The sequence below is a fragment of the Varanus komodoensis genome, unplaced genomic scaffold (assembly GCF_004798865.1).
Source record: "Varanus komodoensis strain SLA01 unplaced genomic scaffold, ASM479886v1 scaffold4, whole genome shotgun sequence".
In the NCBI taxonomy this organism is placed as follows: Eukaryota; Metazoa; Chordata; class Lepidosauria; order Squamata; family Varanidae; genus Varanus; species Varanus komodoensis.
Window position 1 is genome coordinate 31,529,698 of NW_025335941.1, and position 22,007 is coordinate 31,551,704.

General features: G+C 41.1%; 1 protein-coding gene across 1 annotated transcript in view; it reads right to left on the bottom strand.

The window, feature by feature from the left end:
* TMPRSS7 (transmembrane serine protease 7) overlaps positions 1-22,007 on the bottom strand; it is a 61,981-nt gene that overhangs the window by 36,532 nt on the left and 3,442 nt on the right. Inside the window, exons 3-16 of the mRNA XM_044441770.1 lie at positions 21,703-21,770; positions 20,069-20,262; positions 18,697-18,735; positions 17,329-17,557; positions 16,448-16,578; positions 13,221-13,333; positions 11,734-11,840; positions 10,632-10,768; positions 8,938-9,045; positions 8,087-8,197; positions 7,028-7,144; positions 6,010-6,187; positions 2,302-2,570; positions 1,338-1,474 (exon numbers count right to left, since the gene is read on the bottom strand). Of these exons, the coding sequence (XP_044297705.1) occupies positions 1,338-1,474; positions 2,302-2,570; positions 6,010-6,187; positions 7,028-7,144; positions 8,087-8,197; positions 8,938-9,045; positions 10,632-10,768; positions 11,734-11,840; positions 13,221-13,333; positions 16,448-16,578; positions 17,329-17,557; positions 18,697-18,735; positions 20,069-20,262; positions 21,703-21,770 (1,938 nt within the window). The remainder of the gene's footprint in view (positions 1-1,337; positions 1,475-2,301; positions 2,571-6,009; positions 6,188-7,027; positions 7,145-8,086; positions 8,198-8,937; positions 9,046-10,631; positions 10,769-11,733; positions 11,841-13,220; positions 13,334-16,447; positions 16,579-17,328; positions 17,558-18,696; positions 18,736-20,068; positions 20,263-21,702; positions 21,771-22,007) is intronic.

Consider the following 22,007-nt stretch of genomic DNA (forward strand, 5'->3'; position numbering starts at 1 on the left):
AGGGGAGTCCAAGCTGCATCAGAACCATTGGGGTGGAAGGGATAGTTGAACCTCCTTTCCCTCCTTCATGTTTTTGACAAGACTCTCCTTCCACCTGTATTTTATATTGGGAGGTGCCTCTATTAACACCAGTGGAAGCTTTCCTCCCAATGCAAACAGGAATTAAAGCATAGGTTTTGGTCAGGATCTTCCCACCACTGCCATTCTCAGGCTGCTCAAGCTTCCCCTTGGCTGCTAACTGCGTAACAAAATGCATGTGGAACAAAATGCATTCACAGAATTAACATCCTGCGCTATTGCATAGCTGCCAGGCTTTCATGTATTTATTTGCACTTTTGATCTGCCCAGTTTTGTCTGGGTGAGTTGCAAAGATCAAAGAGTAATATTGTTATGCAAAAAATGAAGATCAACAACAAATGGCCCAGAAAAAATAAATGTAAACCACATAAATTCACCTGTTAAATCTAAAAATTAAAATGCTTGGAAGAAAAGAAAAGTTTTGAAAATATTACAATGTTGTTATCATAGCTTCTGTGTGGAGGACATCCCATGTCTGGGATGTCACAACTGAGAAGAACTTCTCTTCTAGCTAGGGTGACTGGATATTCTGTTTTACAGAGAACAGTCCTCTGTTTTGGTCAGCTTGCAAAGAACAGCCCTCTATTTGAAAGTATCCCCTATATGATGCCTGGTTTACATTGTTCCTAGTTGAGGCTAGCTGAAAATGTACCAATGCATGGCTACTCAGAAATAAATCACATTGCCTTCACTGGTGCTTACTTGTGCAAAGTCAGCACAGGAAATGAGCTACAAAGAACAACTAGCTGCAAATGTGCTGATACACCCATCTGCTCAGAAGTAAATCTCATTTTCTGCAAAAGCCATAACAGGAGAGGGGGACTAGCTTTGACTATCAGGAAGGAGTTGTGAATTATTTTTTCTTTAGATCTCAGCTCCTTCAGACCAGTGAACCTGTGCGTAGCCTAACAGATCTTAAATACATGCACATACAAAACTGAAAGGGCCATTTCCCTGCACACATACCTTTTCCAGTTCCTCCTGCTTTTCCTGCATGTGCATTTGTGTGTGCCACAAGATCATGCTTTCAACACAGTGGAAACTGCACTATTTACATTAGAGTGTGCACCAACAGTGGTAAAGGCATTTTGTATATTTACCAGGACAGCATGCCCTGATACACAGAAAGGGCTCTAGCACAGATTTCCTAGAAACCACCACCAGGTTTCTCAGCACAGATCTGAAGTTAGAAAGTGGTTGTACAAAAGAAACAACAAATATACAACAAATATTCAAAAGAGACACATAGAAGCACTTACTTTGCAGCTATCCCTTTTCCCAGACATCATCCCAGCGCATAGCATGCGGGCTGTGATAAGCCCATATGTTGAATGACACAGTGATTGATCAATAATTTCTACCTCTGCTTTCTGAAGGACTGCTGGCGCATCATCATCTGGAAAACACACACGCACAAAACAGGCAAGACGGGTTTTTTCTAATACCTTCTTATCTCTAATTCTAGGTCTAGACAATCATCTTAACAACATTAACTGCAGTTCTCAAATCAGGAAGTCCTGTACTGTCTTTACTGGTATTTTATTTATATCTGCAATTTAGTTGAGATTTCTCTGGGAATGTCTTCCAAGAAAGTACAATTACGACACTTAGCATTCACACAGTACTTTGGAGGGCTGCTTGGGTTAGATCCAGACAGTTGTAAATAAACTGAAATCAATGGGAATCATGACTAACTCAAGTTGCATTGCTTTTAGTGGGTCTGTTCTAAGTAGACTGTCTTAAGGCTACATTCAACCCATTGGTCTATTAATCCTGACATCTAATTTATTAGGAGAGTAAATATAATTCTTCCAATATTGCAGATAGGGGGTACTGAGGCACAATGTCTCCTAAAAGCAAGATCTGAACCTGGGATGCTCATTCTCAACTCAGTCTTGAGCTAGTAATCTCCACTGACTGTGCTTAGATTAGAAAGATCTTAAAATTAATATTTAATGCAGTTCTTAGGCACTCTTCAAGATCTTAGTCTCCTTGCAAGGCAGCTTAGAGCACAAAATACGTTTTCAACAGATAAACAAGCTGAGCCCAGCAATTCGCAGGAGTGGATATAAGAGCCACTGGATGCTATTCTGTTAGTGCCATCTTGGTGCATCACAATGACAGAAATCATAGTTAATACAATGCACTTTCTTGAATGAATTAGTGAAGCACTGGCTAGGAACGAGGGGAAAGGCAGGGGGCACTTGGAGAGTGTGGACTTACCAACTTCCTGCTTCTGTCCCCAGCCTGTCACCCAGCATTTTTCCCCAGTGGGAACTCTGTGTATGGTGGGAGGTAGGCATATTGGGTGAATTAACTTTCTCATTGTGTCAAGCCATGGAGAGCTTAGCTGTAGCAGGGCGATGTCATAGTCGTAATTTCGACTGTTATAGTATTCATGGACGATGATTCTTCTCAGGTTAGAGACAAATTTGGCTTTTCCTTGAGTGCGTATTCCCAAATGTGCTGTCCAGATTCTAGGATCTGATAACCTAATAGGAAGAAGATTAACAGCAACAAATATCCATGGCTGAACTACTGGAAATACCAAGGAACACTCTAGATTATGGTTTTTAAGTGAAATTTGAGGGGCCTTTTTAACTAGCTGAAGACACTAAACATGAATTGTCGAATGAAGGGAACACACAGCAACTGTCTTCCTCTGAGGCTGCACTCAGGTGTAAACTTATTTGGGTGAAAACCTCATTGGCCTCAGTGGGACTTAAGACATGGAAAATATGCAGCACTTGCACTGTAATAATTCCACAACAACTGTTTCATATTTAATTTCCTAAATGTATGCAGCTGAGTTCAGATTAAGTTAATAATTGATTTTAGTTCCTATTGAAATCATTGGGACAAATTAATTATGATTTGCCATTAATTTTAGTGGTAAGTTCAGTTAGCTTGGATCCAAATGATTACCTTTAAAAATATTATTTGTGCTATAAAACACAGTTGACCCTGGAGGAACTCTATTTATTTTGTCAGCTAAACTGTGAAGGTTTGAATATGTTGTTCAGCAAAACATACAACCACATAAGAGGGTTTTGAGGCTTTCTAGAGAATCCTTGCTTCACAGTCTGCCTTCTAAGCAAGGGTTGTAAAGGGGCACTGCTCTTTCTGTGTAGTTGACAAATGACAGTTCTATGGAACTTCCTGTGTCCCCAGTTCTGTAGAACACCCTGAATCAGTGGCTCCCAAGCTACAGGATGTCACAAGATACTTGAAGAGGAACATGAACTTCTAGAGAAGGGAGCATCGTGCACCAAACAGAGGCAGAAGTACTTTTCTCCCAGGAAAAATAATTTAGCACTGTAGCTGTGAACTTGCTATGCTGACTTTGGGAAGGTTCAGAGTGGCATTACTTACCCTGGGAGCTTCTTGCCATAGCCATTTCTCTTGCCTCTTGTCCTACTGGTTGGGTCTTCTAATGCTAGTACTGGAATTATGCTCCAGTCTACAGAGGTTCACCCAGCAGTGGCCTAGGCGTATGCCAGGGGTTGGCAACCTGCTGCCTTCCAGATGTTTTCAACTACATCTCCCATAAGTTCCAGTCTGCATAGGCAGTGGTGACGGATTTCAGTAGCCGTAGTTCAACTGGAGCACTCCAGGGTGCAAACTTCTAGGCTCCGTAGTAGTGTACAAAGATTCTGTGTGCTTTTGTGCCAAAAGATGGCAACAGACCAAAGAAGACATTACTTTAATGGCTTCTCTACCTGAGGCATTTATTGTGTGCTCATAATACCTTATCCTCCTAGAGGAGATCAACCCTGACTGCTCTTTAGAAGGCCAGATACTGAAGATGAAACTCAAATACTTTGGCCACCTAATGAGAAGGAAGGACTCCCTGGAGAAGAGCCTAATGCTGGGAACAATAGATGGCAAAAGAAGAAGGGGACGGCAGAGGATGAGGTGGCTAGATGGAGTCACTGAAGCAGTCGACGTGAGCTTAAGCGGACTCCGGGGGATGGTGGAGGACAGGAAGGCCTGGAGGAATGTTGTCCATGGGGTCACGATGGGTCGGACACAACTTTGCGACTAACAACACCAACAACAAAAATACCTCATCCACGGAGGTTTGCAGTGTTTTCATCCTCCATACCCTCTCCCATGATTTCCAGCCTTTTTCATGGATCTTTTTTATCATGACAAACCAGAACTAAAGCCAACTTCCTTGCTGCAAATCCATTTTACTGCAGCTATATCACACCACCATCTTATGGTTACTTAAAAACAAAAATATAACCCCCCACCCCTGGAAATAAATCACATATAAAGGATACATTTTTCCTCTCTCAGTAAAAATGGAAGAAACAGTGGGTTAAACATCTCATGTAGAGAAGCCCTAAGTCTGTGTCTAACATCTTATGTCTTTCATTTTTACTCTTGAATTGGTTCACAGGACTCTGTAGTGGTCAGGGATGCCATCTTTGTTGACTCTCCAAGGGCCTGTGTTATTGGATTCTAAAGAAGAAGACACTATGGAAGAGGTGATGCGGGGCAGGAGGACCAAACTGGGGCAGGAGATTCTTCAAGCTCCATCAATATTGTTGCCCACAGTTCTCCGGGTTGACTTTGAGAGCAGGCATGCATTGGAAGAGATAGGAGGGGACTCAGGAGATGAGGGGGAACCATTGCCTTACCCAGTCTCTGACCTCATGACAAGGTGTCAGGAGAGACAAGCTTGCATAGGTCTCAGCAAGCTCTCCACCAGCAAGAGCTACCCTAAGGGTGGAGTATGCAGTGTGAATGAAAGAAAAGATTGGAGGAGAAGTTTCCAGGTTTAGGTCGATATTTATTCACTCCTTACATGAGCAGAGGCTATTGTTCAGCTTGCCAGAGGACTTTAGAGCTGCATTGCTTTGTTAGCTGTGAAGTGCGAGTAAAGATCTGCATTGGAAAGGACCATCTGGTGTTGGGAGTCTCAGGCCAGAAAGAAAGGGTTGGGCTCACAACAGGCACAGTGCAAATCAGGATTCTAGTGTTGGGGATTGGTGGAGGTTTCAATATTGGATTGGGGCCCTACATCTACCCTAGAGGAAAAGAAAAGGCATAGCAACTAGACACTGATTTGAGGTGATGTCTATTTTAGCTCCAGATCTTTGATGGATGTTTTAGCTCCATGATAGATGTTTGGAGACTACTTTCATTAATCAGCAGTGTATTGATTTGGATTGGATGGTAGGGTGCCCAAGTGTTCTTCATAACAAAGTACAGTCCTTTATTTTGGAGAGCACACCATTTGTTATTTGAAGGTGTCCTCTGTTTAAGGGCCTGTCTAGTCCAAGTCTGGTCGAAATTCAAAGGACCATCAGAAGAAAGAGCTGCTGTTACTTGTCAACTTAGCACCTGAACAGCAGACTGAGCAAGGAACACGGGTCAGCTGGTCAGTCTTTTCTATTTTGCTTACATGTATTTCTATTTAAAATATAGTCAATATTTCTGAATTTGCAAGTTAATATCCCCTTTTGAAGACTCTGAGCCTTGGGGCTTCACCAAAGCCTTTTGGGCTGTAGAAGACTATCCTCATCTCATCTTGCAGAACCCTTCACTTTTTCTTCTCTCTATTGCAGCTCCCTGTATGAGCACAGCATGCAAAAATAGCAGGGGTGCCAGGTTGTACTGAGCAAGACAAATGGGCCATAAGCCGCAGGCAGGGGGCTGCCATGGGTAGATAAGGATGGATGCATTGTTGAAATGTCAAGAACAAAGTGATCTTATGCACTGGCCCTTAGCAAGCTCATATGAGGTCAAGCCTTTTTTAATTGGGTATTGGAAATATCATACTTGCATTTTGTGATTAAACAATACAACCTAATGGAGAAACAATGAATTCATTGTTTGCTGCCTCTCTATCATGCCCATGGCACTATATTAGAGTCAGAAGAGGAGGAAATGTTCTGGATGAATGGTACTTTAACTACTCACCTGTTCCCCTGAAAACAGTGAGCAGCAGAAAGAAGCCACTCTTCTGATATCACTGAGGCCCCACAGTAAGCAACTCCAGCAAAATGGAGGCTGACTTGCCAGGGCCATTCACCTTCCTGTGTTTCTGAACCTCCCACAATCCGGTGGTGTGCACTGTTATATTTAGTACTTCCACATCCTTTGAAAAGAATTGTGACAGTTCATCTTTTTTTTTCTTGCAACAGCAAGCATGATTAGACACAGATATTCCACTAACACAGATTTAAAGTAACAATAATTTAAATAGTAGACAGAGCAATCCTATGGCCTTTAGACGGCATGTAGGAGTCCATTGGATCATATGGATTCCCAGAACCCAGACTCTTCACTCAGGTCCCACTTCTTTCACCCCTCACATCCAGCACAGAAGGAACTACAATGGCTGTGTCTCTAAGGATTGACTAACGCTGGAAAGGGGGCATGGAAGTGTTTAGGAGTTGGGAAGTGGGGAGAGCAGGGATGCCAGGATATGGCATATCCTGGTGATGATTCACCATCTTTTCCTCCCCATCCAAAGCCTTGCAGCTAGGGGCAGGCAGGCACATATGGAAGGGTCCAGTCACCTCTCTCTTACATGAACCTATTTCTGACTAGCATTTCAGCCCACATAGCTTAAATATATTGCTAATGTCATCAAATATCTCCAGAACATTACCAGGACTGAAACCATCACTTAGGACAGAATTCTATGCATGTTTAGGCAAGGTACTAAAACTCCCAGTATTTTGTAGTCAACATACATAGGAATGCTCTTTGAAAGGCAAGGTAGCCATCCAGTTACAAATTGTTACTTGATGGACAAGCCCACCAAGTATATGTGTTAATGCACATGTGCGTGATGGATGTTCGAAAAAGAAAATGATGAGGTCTGGACTAATCAGCATGGACTTTTTTGACCCCCAATGTGTTTGGTGGGGCTTAACATCCAGATAAGTATTTTCAGGATTGAAAGCTGCCTAAAAATTGAAAGCAAACTTACCACAATTTCTTTCATCGCTGTGATCCAGGCAGTCAATGATCCCATCACATCTTGCATTTTTCTTCTGGAAGCAAATGTTATTGCTACACTTAAAGGTATTGTTGGTACAGGGAACACCTGAAAGAGAACAACCAATGATAATATGCATAGCAACTGAAAGAAAGGAAACATACTTATTTTGCCTGGCTATTTGTTCAAAGAAAGAGGGTAACCATCAGAAGACTACACATAAATGAGTGCAGACTCCTTTGGTGCACAGGGCATGCTAGCAAATGGATACTATGTTAATGCTAAACTAGTTATATTAGTACATATATAGCTTTAGCTTCAGAGTGATTTGGACAAATAAACATGTTTACTTATGAATGACACTTTTGAGCCAGCTCTTAGACTACTATCCAATAGTAGAGAACAGGAAGCTTCTACTAAACTAAATTTACCTATATCTCAGATTTAGCTAAATTTCACTAAACTAAAATTAACCAAATATTCCTGTGAAATTAATTTTTAAATAAGTATAATCAAAGGCTACTAAAAACCTCTGAAAGAATTTCACCACTGCTGAAGATACTGACATTGTTTGATTAAAATAAAAGGTCACTTAAGACAAAATGCTACCCACTCAGTTATTATTCCTATGATACATTACTTCATGCACTAGAGCCAGGGACAATGAGAAAGATTAAGGAAAAGAAATCAGAGCTAAAAATATTTGATGAATGTGAGCTGGTAATAAGTCCAGATTGTTCCTAAACACCGTAATTATATCAATATCTCTTTCGATAGATAGATAGATAGATAGATCAATTGATAAATAGAGAAATACATGAAAGAGGATCAAAAGAGATGTACAAATGTTAATAGCCTTGTGGGGTAGATTAATATTATTATTGCCATATTGCGGAGGCCACAGGAATGTCTTGACAAATGCCACCTAGTGAATTCCTGGCTGGGACAAGATTTGAATGGAAGATTCCCAAGGTTAGACTCAGCAGTTACACAGCCCAACATGAGACACTTAGGAGTACTGTTATCTAGTTGCATATTTAGGAGATTCACTTTCAGTGCAGTGTTGCTCATCTTGACCATCTTCACAGTCCTTTATTCCATCGCAGAAAATGAAATGGTGCTGGGTTAAGAAGCTGGTGTTACAGTTTTGTTTGGGCATATCTAAAACAAGGAGAAAAGAAGCAGCGCATTACTTAGAGGAGTCACAGTAAAGGGTAGTCTTAAAGTAGGAGTGGGTAATGAGAATGAGGTGGGGAGAATGGCCTGCCATTCATTCCTCCACAGGGCAAATGACATTGGGCTCATGACCATGCTTCACACCCTAGTAGACATATCAGGAAGATCATCTCTCCACATGTCCTTGGCGAATTTCCTTAAGCACATGCAGGCCCTCTCCTTTCAGAGAAGGTCTGAGCACAGCACTTCCCATGCCCTGCAACCTTCTCCCACTACCAGGCATATCACTACACATCATGAGTCTTCTCCCACCAGAGAAGGTTTCCATGCAGCAAAGATGCTTTGCTTGTCTTTTGCCTTCTTGTGCTGGGGAGATGATGCAGAGCAGGTGAAGCTGCTGCATCATCAATCTCCTTGTTATCTCCAGTCTGTGAGCAGACATAAGAAGGGTGGTCACCTTTCTTAATTTGGAGGGGGAGCAGTGTGCAAAGGAATCGTCTTGCTAGTTCCAATCACAGACAGAGATATTTTAAAAAATCTCACACACACCCCAAAGCAACTGGTAAAAGCAGAACTTGTGGGTAGGGGAGGGAAGAGAAAAAGAAGAAGAGGAGAAAGGTGGAGCTTTTGCAGGCCAGATGGACAACTAGCCCACAGGCTGGAGGTTGCCTTCCCCTTCCTTGAAGAAGCATTATTGTATTTGCTGCAGCCTGCAGGTACTTAACCACAAAAGAGCTCATCACTTTCATCAAAGCAGTCATTGATTCCATTGCAGCGCTGAGTTTGTTGGACGCATAAGCCAGTGTTGCATTCAAAAGAACCAGGTGGACAAGCTAAAGACCAGAAAGAGAAGAGCACCATCTTTTAGCTTTCAAAGCAAATCTGCTGTGCTGAAGTTGCTATGGCAAAAGATAAAGGATCTACTAAAAAGTTCTCCCGAACCTTATTAATGCTCTTATCCTGTCCCTAGTCATTTCAAAAGAACAGGAGAACTTCCTGAAAGATGAAACACTTTATTAAAATACTTTATTTCAAAACTGGAAACACACACACATGGACTCACGCATGTATGTACTCATCAGGATAACAAGATTCTGGGACAAGTTGGAACTTACAGACTACCAGAGGTAATATTCAATGGGTACATTTGAATTGGATGTTTTCCTCATTGTATCTTTTAGAACACAATGGAAAGATTTGACAGATCAGAGTGTTCGGGGGACACAGGACCATGAATATTGGCTGCACCTCCCAATATATGCCAGCCCCAACTGCTCCATGTTCAGCAAATGGGCATAAAGGTAGCTTCTACTCATGTTCACATGGACCTCCTACTCATGTTTATCTTTCTATGACAGCAGAAATCCTGATAAAGCAGAGGAACTGATTGAATGGAGACAAATGAATTGTCACATTTAAATAAATGCAAGTATAATCTTGTTGCCCCTTAGACCTTGCCACTGAACCTGAGAAGAATGGGAATAGGGAGGAAAATGTTGGGGATGGCTCCAGCATGGAAAATTCTTTACTATTATGATCCTCAGTCCATGAGCCTTACAGTGTGCAGCAGAGGCTTCTAATGATATCAAGGGATAGGCTAATTCCCCAAGGGTAGAACAATCCGTGCCTTATGCAGGGCCCCTCTGGCCTGTTATTCTCTGGCAGAATGCCTATCTTCCCAGCCTTGCAGATATCATAGGCTACAATATCATGCTAGGGCCCTTTATTGATCCAGTCAGCTCTCCATGCTACAGCGGTTGGTTTTAGCTCTTTGCTGAGACCACATCCTTCTATTTGCCCTAGTAGGGGAGAGTTCTGTTCAGCAGGACTCATATGGTGCTATCACAAGTCATACTCATCAGATGCAACACCATTGCAGATCCTTTAATCACAGCCACAACATGCTCATATAACTGAATAACACATAATAACAATTAGACAGAAAATAGAAAAAAGAATGATATCATTCATTCATTCTTTATGGCTATAACTAGTGTGTGTGGGGGGGAGGATGTGATGGCACAGTGGTTTAAACTGCTGGGCTAGTTGATCAAAAGGTAGACAGTTCAATGGGGTGAGCTCCCATTGCTCTGTCTCAGCTCCTGCCAACCTTGCAGTTCGAAAGCATACAAGTGCAGTAGATAAATAGGTTCCATTTTGGTGAGAAGGTAGCAGCATTCCATGCACCTCTATGTTTAGTCATGCCGGCCACATGACCACAGAAACGGCCTGCGTACAAACGCTGGCTCCCTTGGCTAGGAAACGGAGATGAGCACCGCCCCCAAGAGTCAGACATGACTGGACTTTAATGTCACAGGGAAACCTTTACCTATTATTCATTATGAATCTATATTTTCATGGCTGCTACCATGCATAAACCAAAACTCTGCCATGTACCAAAGAAACTTAGAGTTCTTACGTTGGCTAATGTTGTAGCTTCCATATTCCACAAGAAGTGGCTTCTCTGAAAGCTTGGAGCTACATTGAAACTCAATGTTAACCACAAAGCTTGCTGCACGGAATATTGTTTGATGATCAATGTAATATCCACAGTACCTACAAGAACAAAGTGTGTTAACTTGGAGTGTGGAGAATCTTCCATCACCAGGTGGGCACTGATAGCCTTAGCAAAATTTTAGTTGTCCTATACAGATCAGAGCTCCATATGTTTATTTGTGAATAAGAAATCAGTGAGAAGGTCAAACTGCTCTTTGACCTGGTTCTCATGTAACTCATGTCAACAGCAGGCATGAGTGGGTAAACACCTTAACTTTAGCAAGCTTTTCATTCCCACTGTCTGTAAACATTCTGTAATCACTAGGTTATGTGAAATCCTAACCTAGCCATGTGTGGTTGTTTGAAGGTTAAATCATAGAATAGTAGAATTGGAAAGGGTGACAAAGACCATCAGATCTAACACATTGTTCGGTGCAGGACTCCGAATCAGTCATCGCTCTCTGATAGCCGTCTAGTGGTATCTTGAATGCCTCTAGTGTGGGAGAACACACAACCTCCTGAAGTAATTGGTTCCATTGTCAGATTGCCCTAACAGTCAGGAAGTTCTTTCTGATGTTCAGCTGGAACATCACTTCCTGTAACTTCAGCTTGTTATTCTGCTCTCTGGGATGATTGAGAAGAGATCCTGGCCTTCCTCTTTAAGACAACCTTATAGGTACTTGAAGAGTGCCATCATATCTCCTCTCAGTCTTCTCTTCTCAAGGCTAAACATGCCTAGTTCTATCCTTATATGGCTTTGTTCCCAGTCCCTGGATCACCCTTGTTTCCCTCCTCTGAACTTTTTCAGTTTGTCAGCATCATTCTTTAACTGTGGTGCCCAGAACTGGATACAGTACCTAACCAGTGCTAAGTGGAGGAAAACTAGTGCTTCATATGATTTGGAAATGATACATGTATTAATGTAATGCAAAAGACAACTATCTTTACTTTTTTTGTAGCCACATCCTTGAGAAAGGCAGTGCTAGTGAACAGGAGAGCTAGATAGCATACATTCATTTACTTACATACGCTCATTAATTTTCCACCATCCATGCTCACAGCCTTTAATGCTCTTTTCACTGATGGTGTAGTTATGAAACTTCAGTGCTATGCCAAGGGTCTTCTGGGGAGTCTTTTTTTGGGGGAAAAAAGATACATTGAATGAGGACAATTCAAATTCCCAACTCAAACTGTGATTTTTAAAATACTTGCTAGGTTTTAATTATAATTAAACTGCATTCATAACCCACTTCTTATTGCAAGAAACCCAGTGCGTCTTACAAGTTTCTCCTCTCCATTTTATCCTCCCAAACCACAACCCAGTAAGGTAGATTCAGATGAGAGTCTGTGACTGGCCCAAGGTCATCCAGTGGGCTTCATGGCTGAGTAGAATCAGATCCCAGATCCCCTGGTCCAGTATTCTAACCACCACACTACACTGGCACAGTGTTTCATTCATTTTAGAGAGGGTTTATCTGAATGTAGATGTAAGTAGGTGACGTTCCATCTGAGGTGGGCAAAACCATAAGAGGTATGTATTATGGTTTGCTGCAGTGTATGGAGTGAAGTGCTAAATGTTTTCTTCTCTGGTGCAGCCACCCATACACGAATTACAGCTTCAATATCTCTTGAGAAGGAAAGTCCCATACTAAAGATAGGAAAAAATGTACCCATTTGGGTTTTCTCCCCATTTTCATTTTTCCAGCCTTAAGTTTATTCTATTCCATTTCCACAGCAGATGGCCAAAAAAAAAAAAAATTATATCTTTACACATATGTAGCACATGCATACGCAAGTTCTGCCCAGTTTTGTCTACTATATCCATTCCTTGCAAATATTGCATTTTGGTATACTATATTTATTTTAAAAGCCTATTTTGTGCACATATTTTTCCAGCATCCAGATTTTTGCATGCAAATTTTGACTGCAGAACTGTGCTGCGAGATTCAGAGAAGCATATTGGTTTAGGCAGGACAAATTCAATCTGTTACCTAAACATCCAAACTGGACCATTCCCCCCACACCCCCCATATACAATTCTAAGACTTTCCTTGCCTGTCTCTTCCGACCCGAGTGGCCACATCCAGTTTCAGTACAACTAGATGTAAGAGGAAGGGCTCCCCAATGTGAGAGCTGTCCAGCACCTTGCTGGTTCAGAAGTGACCCCAATATGTACACATTGCATCAGGAGTGTCTGCTTTCTGTGGGCCAGACTACAAAGGGAGACAGTGGTTGCCACAGCTCTGCTGCCAGCGCATGAGAGCCAGGGGAAAGAGGTCAGGCTGGCAGAGGCTAAGAGCAGGTGCAGCATTCCACCCCCACACAAGGAAGCCTTTCATCTCCCAGTGCAGCTACTTGACCAAAAAGAAAGAGGGAAGAGACATTCAAGCCATGTACGGAGATCAAAGAACTCCGAGATGTGCAACTTCATCTCACCAAAGTGAGAGACAGGCAGCGTTGTTTCCAGCTGATACCAGGCCAACTAAAACGCCTTCATAGGATTTAAGATTACCTGAAAAGTCCACGTACAAATGCATTTTGGAGGGTAGTAGCTTGGGTAATATGGACTCACAATTCGCCCTTCAAACCCAGTGCTTCCTAACGTCAGTATAGCTTTGCCACATTCTGTCGAAAGAGAGATGCCTTGTTGTCATTATTATCACACCATCTGGAAACCTCCCAATGAGGTTTTAATTGCACCATCCTCTTGGCTCATCCATGCAATTTTACATAGGGCCCACTCCAGATAATACTGTCTTCCAGTGCTTTTTTTGTAAAAGAAAATAAAAGGTGCTGGAACTCATGTCTTGTTAATCTTTTATTAAAAAAAAATATTCAATTCACCAACTTTTTTTGAAATAAAGAACTTATTTACCTTTTGCACGTAGCCAGTCTGTAGAGTGACTGTAGAGTACCCACATAAACATAATGGTCGCCGCCAGCAGTAAGCACTCAGCGCACGACCACACGACCAATCCCAAGCCGAGCAGCATCCCAAGCTGAGCAGTGCCCTCACAACCAGCGCGGACACACAAGCAGCCTGCATGCACTATTTTAATGATTTTTGCCGCCGACCTGCTACGCCCGACAGGGCGATTCAAAATCACTTGGAAAAGTCCCTTGGAAAAATCCGTCAAAAAACGGTGCTGGAACGCTGTTCCGGTGCGTTCCATGACAAAAAAGCCCTGCTGTCTTCTATTCATAACCCTCCTGTGTTATCCTTGCTGCTTTGTCCATCTTTTTTCTTATTGGAAAACTCTACTAAGCAGAGAAAGATTGAGTGGGTGTGCAGTGGCTTCTGATTACAAATGCTAGGAGCCCTCTGTCTGGAAGCATCCCATGTATCAGCCACGAGTAGAAGAGACATCCGTGTTGCTCTAAATGTGTAACTTAGTCATATAAATGTCTTATCAGGTATTAATCCCACTGAGCAAAATAGTACTTATTGTTAGAGAAGTGAGTACAGGATCACAGCTTATGTAACTAATTCATTTTTAGAATTTATATCCTTTTTCTTTGCATAGCTTTCCATTTGGTGAACACTGTGAATAAACTGAAAGAAGAAAGCATGATAATAAAGAATAGTGATAAAGGCCACAAATACTGACAGAGCTAGTGGTGGCACAAGGTTAAAGGGACAGGCTAGGACTCTGGAGATCCAGGTCCTAGGCCCTGACTGGCCATGAAGCACATTGGGTGACTTTGGATCACTCACGGACTCTATGCAGAAGCACCCCACAAAGTTCTTGGTGGCATAAAATGGAAAGGAGGAGGATCACCTAAGCCACCTTGGGGTCTTTGTAAGAAGAAGAAAGCTAGGACTGGAAAGTAATATCTAAATGCAACGAAATCAATAGGCACTGGTCAGGAGCATTAAAGCAAGGGAGAAATGGGTGTGAGGAGGCAGAGAGCTAAATGGCCTAATTAAATACCATCAAAAGCCTGAAAAAGCAGAACAGACTTCAGCCTGGTGCATAAAAAAGCAGTGAAAGCTTCAGGCGCACACACTAAGAAAGAGAGTTTTATACTTTGGGTGCCAGCATGGAAAAGTTCCTGTCTCAAGTGGCTCCCTGCCTAACCTCAGGAGACAGGGGAGCCTTGAAAAGGGCCTCTGATAAAAACTTTACAGACTTCAGCACTGCAGCAAAAGCCTGGTGCAGCAGATGAAAAACAGTTTGCAGTTAATTCCTTTAGGGAAGAAATGGCTTGTGAATATTTCTAAATGTGCATGTAGATATATAGATTAGCACACAGAGATTGTATGCAAAAATGTTTTCTTTTCATTCATTCATTATTTATGTATTCATTTATTAAAAGCTTTTTATAAACCATCCTCTACAAGTGGCTTGGGAAAGTTTTACAATAAAAGCAAGACAAAATAAAATAAAATAGCACAGCATCCAATTCCAATAAATAAAATCCACCTTAAAAACAATTAAACATTAAAATAATGGGAAAATAAAAAGGGTTTCACCCATGGTGTGTAAATGGTCAAATCTGTTGAATTTAAAAGTAGTGTCTCAGGTACTATTCAAGGTGAAAACTCTTGGGTTAAATGCTCCTGCCAGGCTTTTCTTCCAACTTACTGGATCTCTGTCAGAAGACAATTATACTTTTGTATAAAGCCCCTTTATTTTAACAGGATTTTCTGGAGAGGGGACAGTCCCCTCTCCAGGGCAGAAACCTACAATGTAAGGGCAGAAACCTACAAGATCACGTCTTTTTCAGAGGTGTACACTGTTCCTGTTAGACTAATAAGCCCAGCTTGTAAGAGGTTTATATCCAAGTGTTTCAGATGCATCTTTCCATATGTATGGAAAATATTGAAGAAAATAATAAAATTGGAATTTGGCTGGGTTGCAACAGGTTTTAAAACAAAGAAAGAACCCTCCAATAATGCAGGAAGTATACCCAAATGGCTGGGAAGAGGGTGTTCATTAAAGAGAGAAAAAATTTAAATGTACTACAAGGGACCATTAAAGAGACACTGAAAAAGTCAACAGAAAAAATGGATACTTTGTTCCAGCTACATAAACCCTTTCTGTCTTCTGAATTGTCCTCCACCCGCCAGCATATCCAGAACGAGTTTATTACCATGAAACTGCAACTAGCATGTTGAACTATAAACACACCCACACACACATGCATTCATGCTCTCACGCACGCATGCACGCGTTTTAAAACAACTTAAGTGCTGTGTGTCTATGGCAACTGCTCCATCTACTGGTATAACAGAGCATAAAGTGTACTGCCTGTTATGTAAAGGCAGAAATGATAGCAGATCTGTCATAGTTAGGCTGTCTCAAAGTATGTTCCACTCCCAATGACTGTATTCCATGATCTGAGACATGCACCCCAGTATCCCTCACTGTATCACAGAGGATACTAGGATGTACTTCTTGGGCCATGCATTGATTCACTGGCATCCAAATGCACTGCCATTCCGTACAATTACTTGGATTCTTATGCAGTCAGACTAGTACTCGGTACATGGAGAAACATTTTCTTCAGCTATGGAAAGAGTTGGTGATAGAAAAGCTGAGGAGAAAGAAAATTAAAACAGGGCAGCATGCTTTGTTCAAGGAAACACTATTTTCAAACCTAGCCCCTAACTAAGGGTACAATCCTATGGATGTTTAGACAGGGATAAAAACCCTGTAAGTCCCTGCATTCCCCAAAAAGCAAATAATGACTAAATTTTGGGTAGAGTTTCCACAATTTTAAAATGGAAACACTTACTTTCTTGTGGAATGACCTCGAAGTAGCTATGAAATTCCTTCACTTTTCTTGTTTGTGCGGACTTCAATGTGACCAGCATCAGATTATTTGTAGAAACGAAAGACAGGAATGCATTCGTTGGTTCACAAATTCTGAAACAAATTGATTTCCCCCCCATAAATAGAGTAAAAAAATAGTGACTCATTGCCAGACTTGCTCCTTTTGTTGGCTATAATTGTTTTTGTAATTGCTTAAGCATTGTGCTAGTAAATCAAAACATTTCAAAACAACAGGTTACCATTTGTCTCTTTGCAGAATTTACTGCTGCTTAAATAACTGAGTAGCAGATAGAAAGATGTCAATTTTGGCAATTTTACCAGATACATCCCAGTAATGAATCAGGCAAGATGATATGATTGTTTTACTTGATTAATATGGGAATCTTATCCATTGTGGGATATACATGTAAATATAGTTCAAAATAGCTGTGATGAATTCCCTCTTTCAATTCACTGTGAATTCTGAAAGATATAGAATCCCATTCCCATTCTAATGAAAGTAGATTATTAGTAAATGATTATGTTTCATCAGCAGTAATTGTTCTACTGAAGTTTCCATTGAGAGTCAAGATGGAGTACTTTACTTTAAAGAGGTTGACTATTAGAAATAGAGGAAACTTCACAAATGCCTTGGGGTGCACTGCTATACATGTTTAGAAAGAAAAAAAGCCCTACAACTCCTGGTATTTTCCCAGCCCTGGTATTTTGCTTGTAATCATTTAAAGAAAAGGTTTCCACATGTCTGCTGGGAAAGGGTGAATTGTGTGTGTTTAGAGAAGTTTTCCTGATGTATTGTTTCACGATAGAGTTTTCAAAGAATTTGTACTCAAAAGGCATACCTACCGATACAGTATCTTACTTTTGATTGGCATCAGGGAGTCATATATGGTAAAAGAATCTGTGATGCAGTTATCTGCTTCCATCTGAATGGATGCTACGGAGAGGCGAATTAGGTACCCAACCAGTGCAATTAGTTTATAATAGCAGATCAATCTCTCTGATGTTGTTGAAATTTTCAGTGGAAATTGTTGATACAGCTGATCTGCATGTAGATCGTAGATGCAATTTGTCCCTGCAGAAATAGGCCATTTCAAACACGAGTCAGTGTCACTGGAATGATTATGCTCACAAAAAAGGCAGGATTCAAGGAAATAACCCTTCCCTTTCCTGTTAAACTACAATTGCATTGATAAGTGAACCATTCACAATTGGCTTCAGGAAGTTCTATATGTTCCAAATCATTATAGGTTTGTTAATATGTAGGGACAGCAGCTAACATGACAGAAGGAGAGAGACAGAGAGATGAGATTGAGATAGATTGAAATTGAGAGAAGTAAAGTGTATACAGGAGCCAAGGAACAAAAGAAGTTGTCTGGGGACAGAGAGTAGAAAAAGGAGCTTCTAACCTTCATGCAATTATGAAAGGGCCATACCTCAGTAGGTGAGCACTTGCTTTGCATCCAGAAAGTTCTGGTTTCAGCCTTTGGGCTAAGGAGTACACTTATTCACAAATCAGTCTAAAAGTTTGGCGAGAGGTGATGGAGATGCTAGTAGTTTCAGGAGAAGCTGCCTTATACCAGGTTAGACCATTGGCTTTCAGACCTCTTGAAACACTTTCAGTTGTTTGTTTGTACATAATAATATGTAATAATATTGCATAATCATTAATAATAATAATAATAATAGCAGCAAAGAAAAATTAGGGGGGCAGGGCCTCCCCCAGCCTATGGGTCTGGAATGCAAGAGCCAATCCCACAATCTGGATCAGGACTTGTGCACACAGGGAGAGGAGGTTTAAAGCCCAGGCCACCAGCTCTCTGCAATTTCGCAAATTGTATGTTTGTAAAAAAGGAAATATCTTTTTAAATCATAAGCCTCCAGTGCTCTCTCCTGAAAAACAAGGCAAAACCTGAGTAGTGCTGTCCCCAGAATTTCTCATGTCTTGGAGATGTGGAGAATGTTTATCAACATGGGGTGGTTGTAATAATCACTCCTTATGAATTGTTCTGAACACTCAAAACACTGTGCAGTTGTTGCTACCTATGTTTATTAAATGTTTATTAAAGTACGCAGAGACACATTCTACATTAAGCCCTGTTTAAAACTCGCATTCTAGAAGCTGAATTTTCAACCTGAATTCAGTTCCTGTCTCAGAATATACATTTGCCAATAAGAAAAAAGCGTTGTTCTAGGCAAGGTCAGTAACATTACCTGTGCCTGTTGTTGAAGAGTAATCTGATCGCAGCCCAACTGCATTGGAGAAGAAGTACAAATGAATCTGTACATATTTGCAAGAAATTGGCAGCAAGTGCCCTATATTAATAAACATTCTTGTTTACATTATTATTATTATATTGCATTTATATCCTGCTATTTTCCTCTTGTGAAGAACCCAAGGTGGCTTCCATAGCTCCATTTTTATCCTCACAGCAACTACCCTGTGAGGTAGGTTATGCTGAGAGTCTGTGACTAGTCTAAAGTCACCCACATAGGAATCAAATGATTGATTCTGAACTTCAGAATAAAAGCCAATTTACATCACAATATTTGTCATCAAAAATTATTCAAAAAGTCTATTCTCACATTACAATACACATACATAAGCCTGGTTCACACAGCATTCTAGGTCAAAGTGTGGTTTGTTGAAAGCATGGCTTGTTGAGTGTGAAAACTGGCAAGCAAACCATGGTTGGCTAACTAGCTAAAAGCCACATACAGAACCCATGGTGTCAGCTTATGAACTCTGCATTGTTTAAATTGTCACTTATTGTAATGGCCAAATCTAGAACAATGGCATACCCCTGGTTCATTGTGCCAATGTCTTTCCTGAAACAGAGCACCTAACAAAAGCAGGCTGAAAATGAAATTGCTCTCAAGAAAGACAAATTGGGCAGTAGATAAACAAACCAGGCATAAAGAAAACAAGCCATAGTGGGTTAGTCATCTGCAAGACAAGTCATGACAAATCAATAAAGTGTGGGTAACATATACCATAAATAACAATTACATATGAATGCAGCTGTAAAGAAAGCTATGAGGTCATGCCATCTGGTCAAACTCAAGATGTCAAGTGTGAAAGTGTGATGTGTGAAAGATACATTTCTCAGGGCTTTGATATCTGATGACACTCAGAATAAATAATACTGGTCAAATAGTTTGACCTGAAAAGCAGTTTCCTTTCTGAATGTCCCATCACAAGCATGTCCTTACATAGGAACATTATCAAAAACAAAGCTTAGGTCCCTGAGTTCTAAGCTGTGAACTGATCCATCTTAAAGGTAAACTGAAATGTAAGGACCATTAGAGAAAGGTTAGGTAAGTACAGAAGTGGCATAACATCATAATATCTTTTAAGTCTCAATCAAGCAACCTTTTCTTGGGTACAAAATTTACACTACTTTAGAGATATGGTTGTGCAACTGTTAAGGGTGGTGGTTATTCTAATTAGCATACTTATAGGTTGTATACAAAGGTTACCATCCTTTAGAAAAAATAACTTATTGTGGAGGGAGATCTTCCATCAGAGGAAGGAATCATTTGAATGTGATCCATATAACATTACTGATTTAATAGAAATACCAACCACTGAGCACAATGGAATCCATATCAACAGCAAGGCCTTGAAGACTCCCTACTGAAGTTCGATTGGTGATGCTAGTTTGAATTGAATCCTTTAAAATAGCAGCTATACAGTCTTCACAAAATACTTGACCTTTAGCCTGTGGCACCACGAACACAATCCAGAAATGGACAAGAAGTCCCCCATTGTTGTTTGTACTGAAATCAGATACAAAAGCATATTATGTCATTGTTTTTCTTAGATACTTCATTTTTAAGGTACTGGAAAGATTTTTTAATTCCTATTTTTAGGAATGACAGTGCTTTCTGTGATGGAATTCAGTCATGTCTTATATGATATTTTTTTCGGTTTTCAACAACTCTGTACATATATTACTATTATTATTATTATTATTATTATTATTATTATTATTATTAACATTTCCATGCCGCCCCTTGCCGAAACCTCGGGGCGGCTTACAACATGATAAAATACATTGAAATACAATAGTACATAATAAATTACCATTAAATATAAAAATACAAAAAATACATTGATTTACAAATATAAAATTAAAATTATCAGTATAAAATAAAAATATAGGAGGAGAAAGAGAAGGAAGAAGAAGTTGCCCTGGCCAGATCATATGTTTTAACAATTGAAATGATGTTTAAATAAAAAGGTCTTTACCTGGCGCCGAAAAACCAGTAACGACGGTGCCAGGCGGATCTCTTTGGGGAGTGAATTCCATAGGTTGGGCGCCACTGCAGAGAAAGCCCTCCTCCGGGTACTTACTCTCCTAATTTCTTTCATGGAGGGTTCCCGGAGAAGGGACTCTCCCGCAGATCTCAAAGGGCGGTCGGGCATATACGGACGTAAGCGCTCGTTCAGGTAGCCAGGACCCAAGCCGTTTAGGGCTTTGTAGGTCATAATCAACACCTTGAATTGGGCCCGGGCTTCAATGGGAAGCCAGTGAAGCTGACGGAGGACTGGAGTCATGTGAGCATAACGCCCCGTCCCCGTCAGCAACCTGGCAGCTCTATTTTGCACCAATTGAAGTGTTCGGACTGTCTTCAGGGGAAGCCCCACGTAAAGCGCGTTACAGAAGTCTAGGCAGGAAGTCACCAGCGCGTGTGTCACCGTCGCCAGGCAGTCGTACTCCAGGTAGGGGCACAGCTGATTAATCAGCCGAAGCTGAAGGAAGGCGTTCCTCGCTACCGCTGTCACCTGAGCTTCCAAAGAAAGCTCCGGGTCGAGGAGTACTCCTAAGCTGTGGACCTTATCCCTAAGAGGGAGTGTTGCACCATTCAGGACCAGGTCAAATCCACCCTTTCCGAAACCCGATCCGCCAACAGGACCTCCGTCTTGTCTGGGTTGAGTTTCAGTTTATTGGCCCTCATCCATTCTCTTACCTCGGCCAAGCACCAGTTCAGCACAGCCACTGCCTCACCTGGATTAGTGGAGAACGAGAGGTAAAGCTGGGTATCATCAGCGTATTGATGATTCCGCAGCCCACACCTCCTGATGACCTCTCCCAGCGGTTTCATATAGATGTTAAATAGCAGAGGGGATAGAATGGAGCCCGTATAAGTAGTAAAGGCTTAAAAATGACATTATATCTCCCACAAGCCACAAAAATAACCCAAAGCATATCCTACCTAACATCTGAGACAATGGACTGTTTATAAAATTTGGAGAAAGTAGATTTAGTATATACCAGATTCATCTGAAAGAGAAAATTCACAAAATTATTCATCACAGTTCTGCAGAGACTAGCATTAAAATTAATCTTACTGCAATGTGTCTTGGCTGCATGTGTAGTTAGACGCTTTAGAAATGTGCTTTCACTGTCTATGTCTATCCAATTGATTCTTTTGGTATTTTTGCTTGGCCTCCCATGATTCTCAGCCCCAACTCGGAACCTTGGAGCTGGGACTCCACACGTGAAGCCTATGCCTGGCTC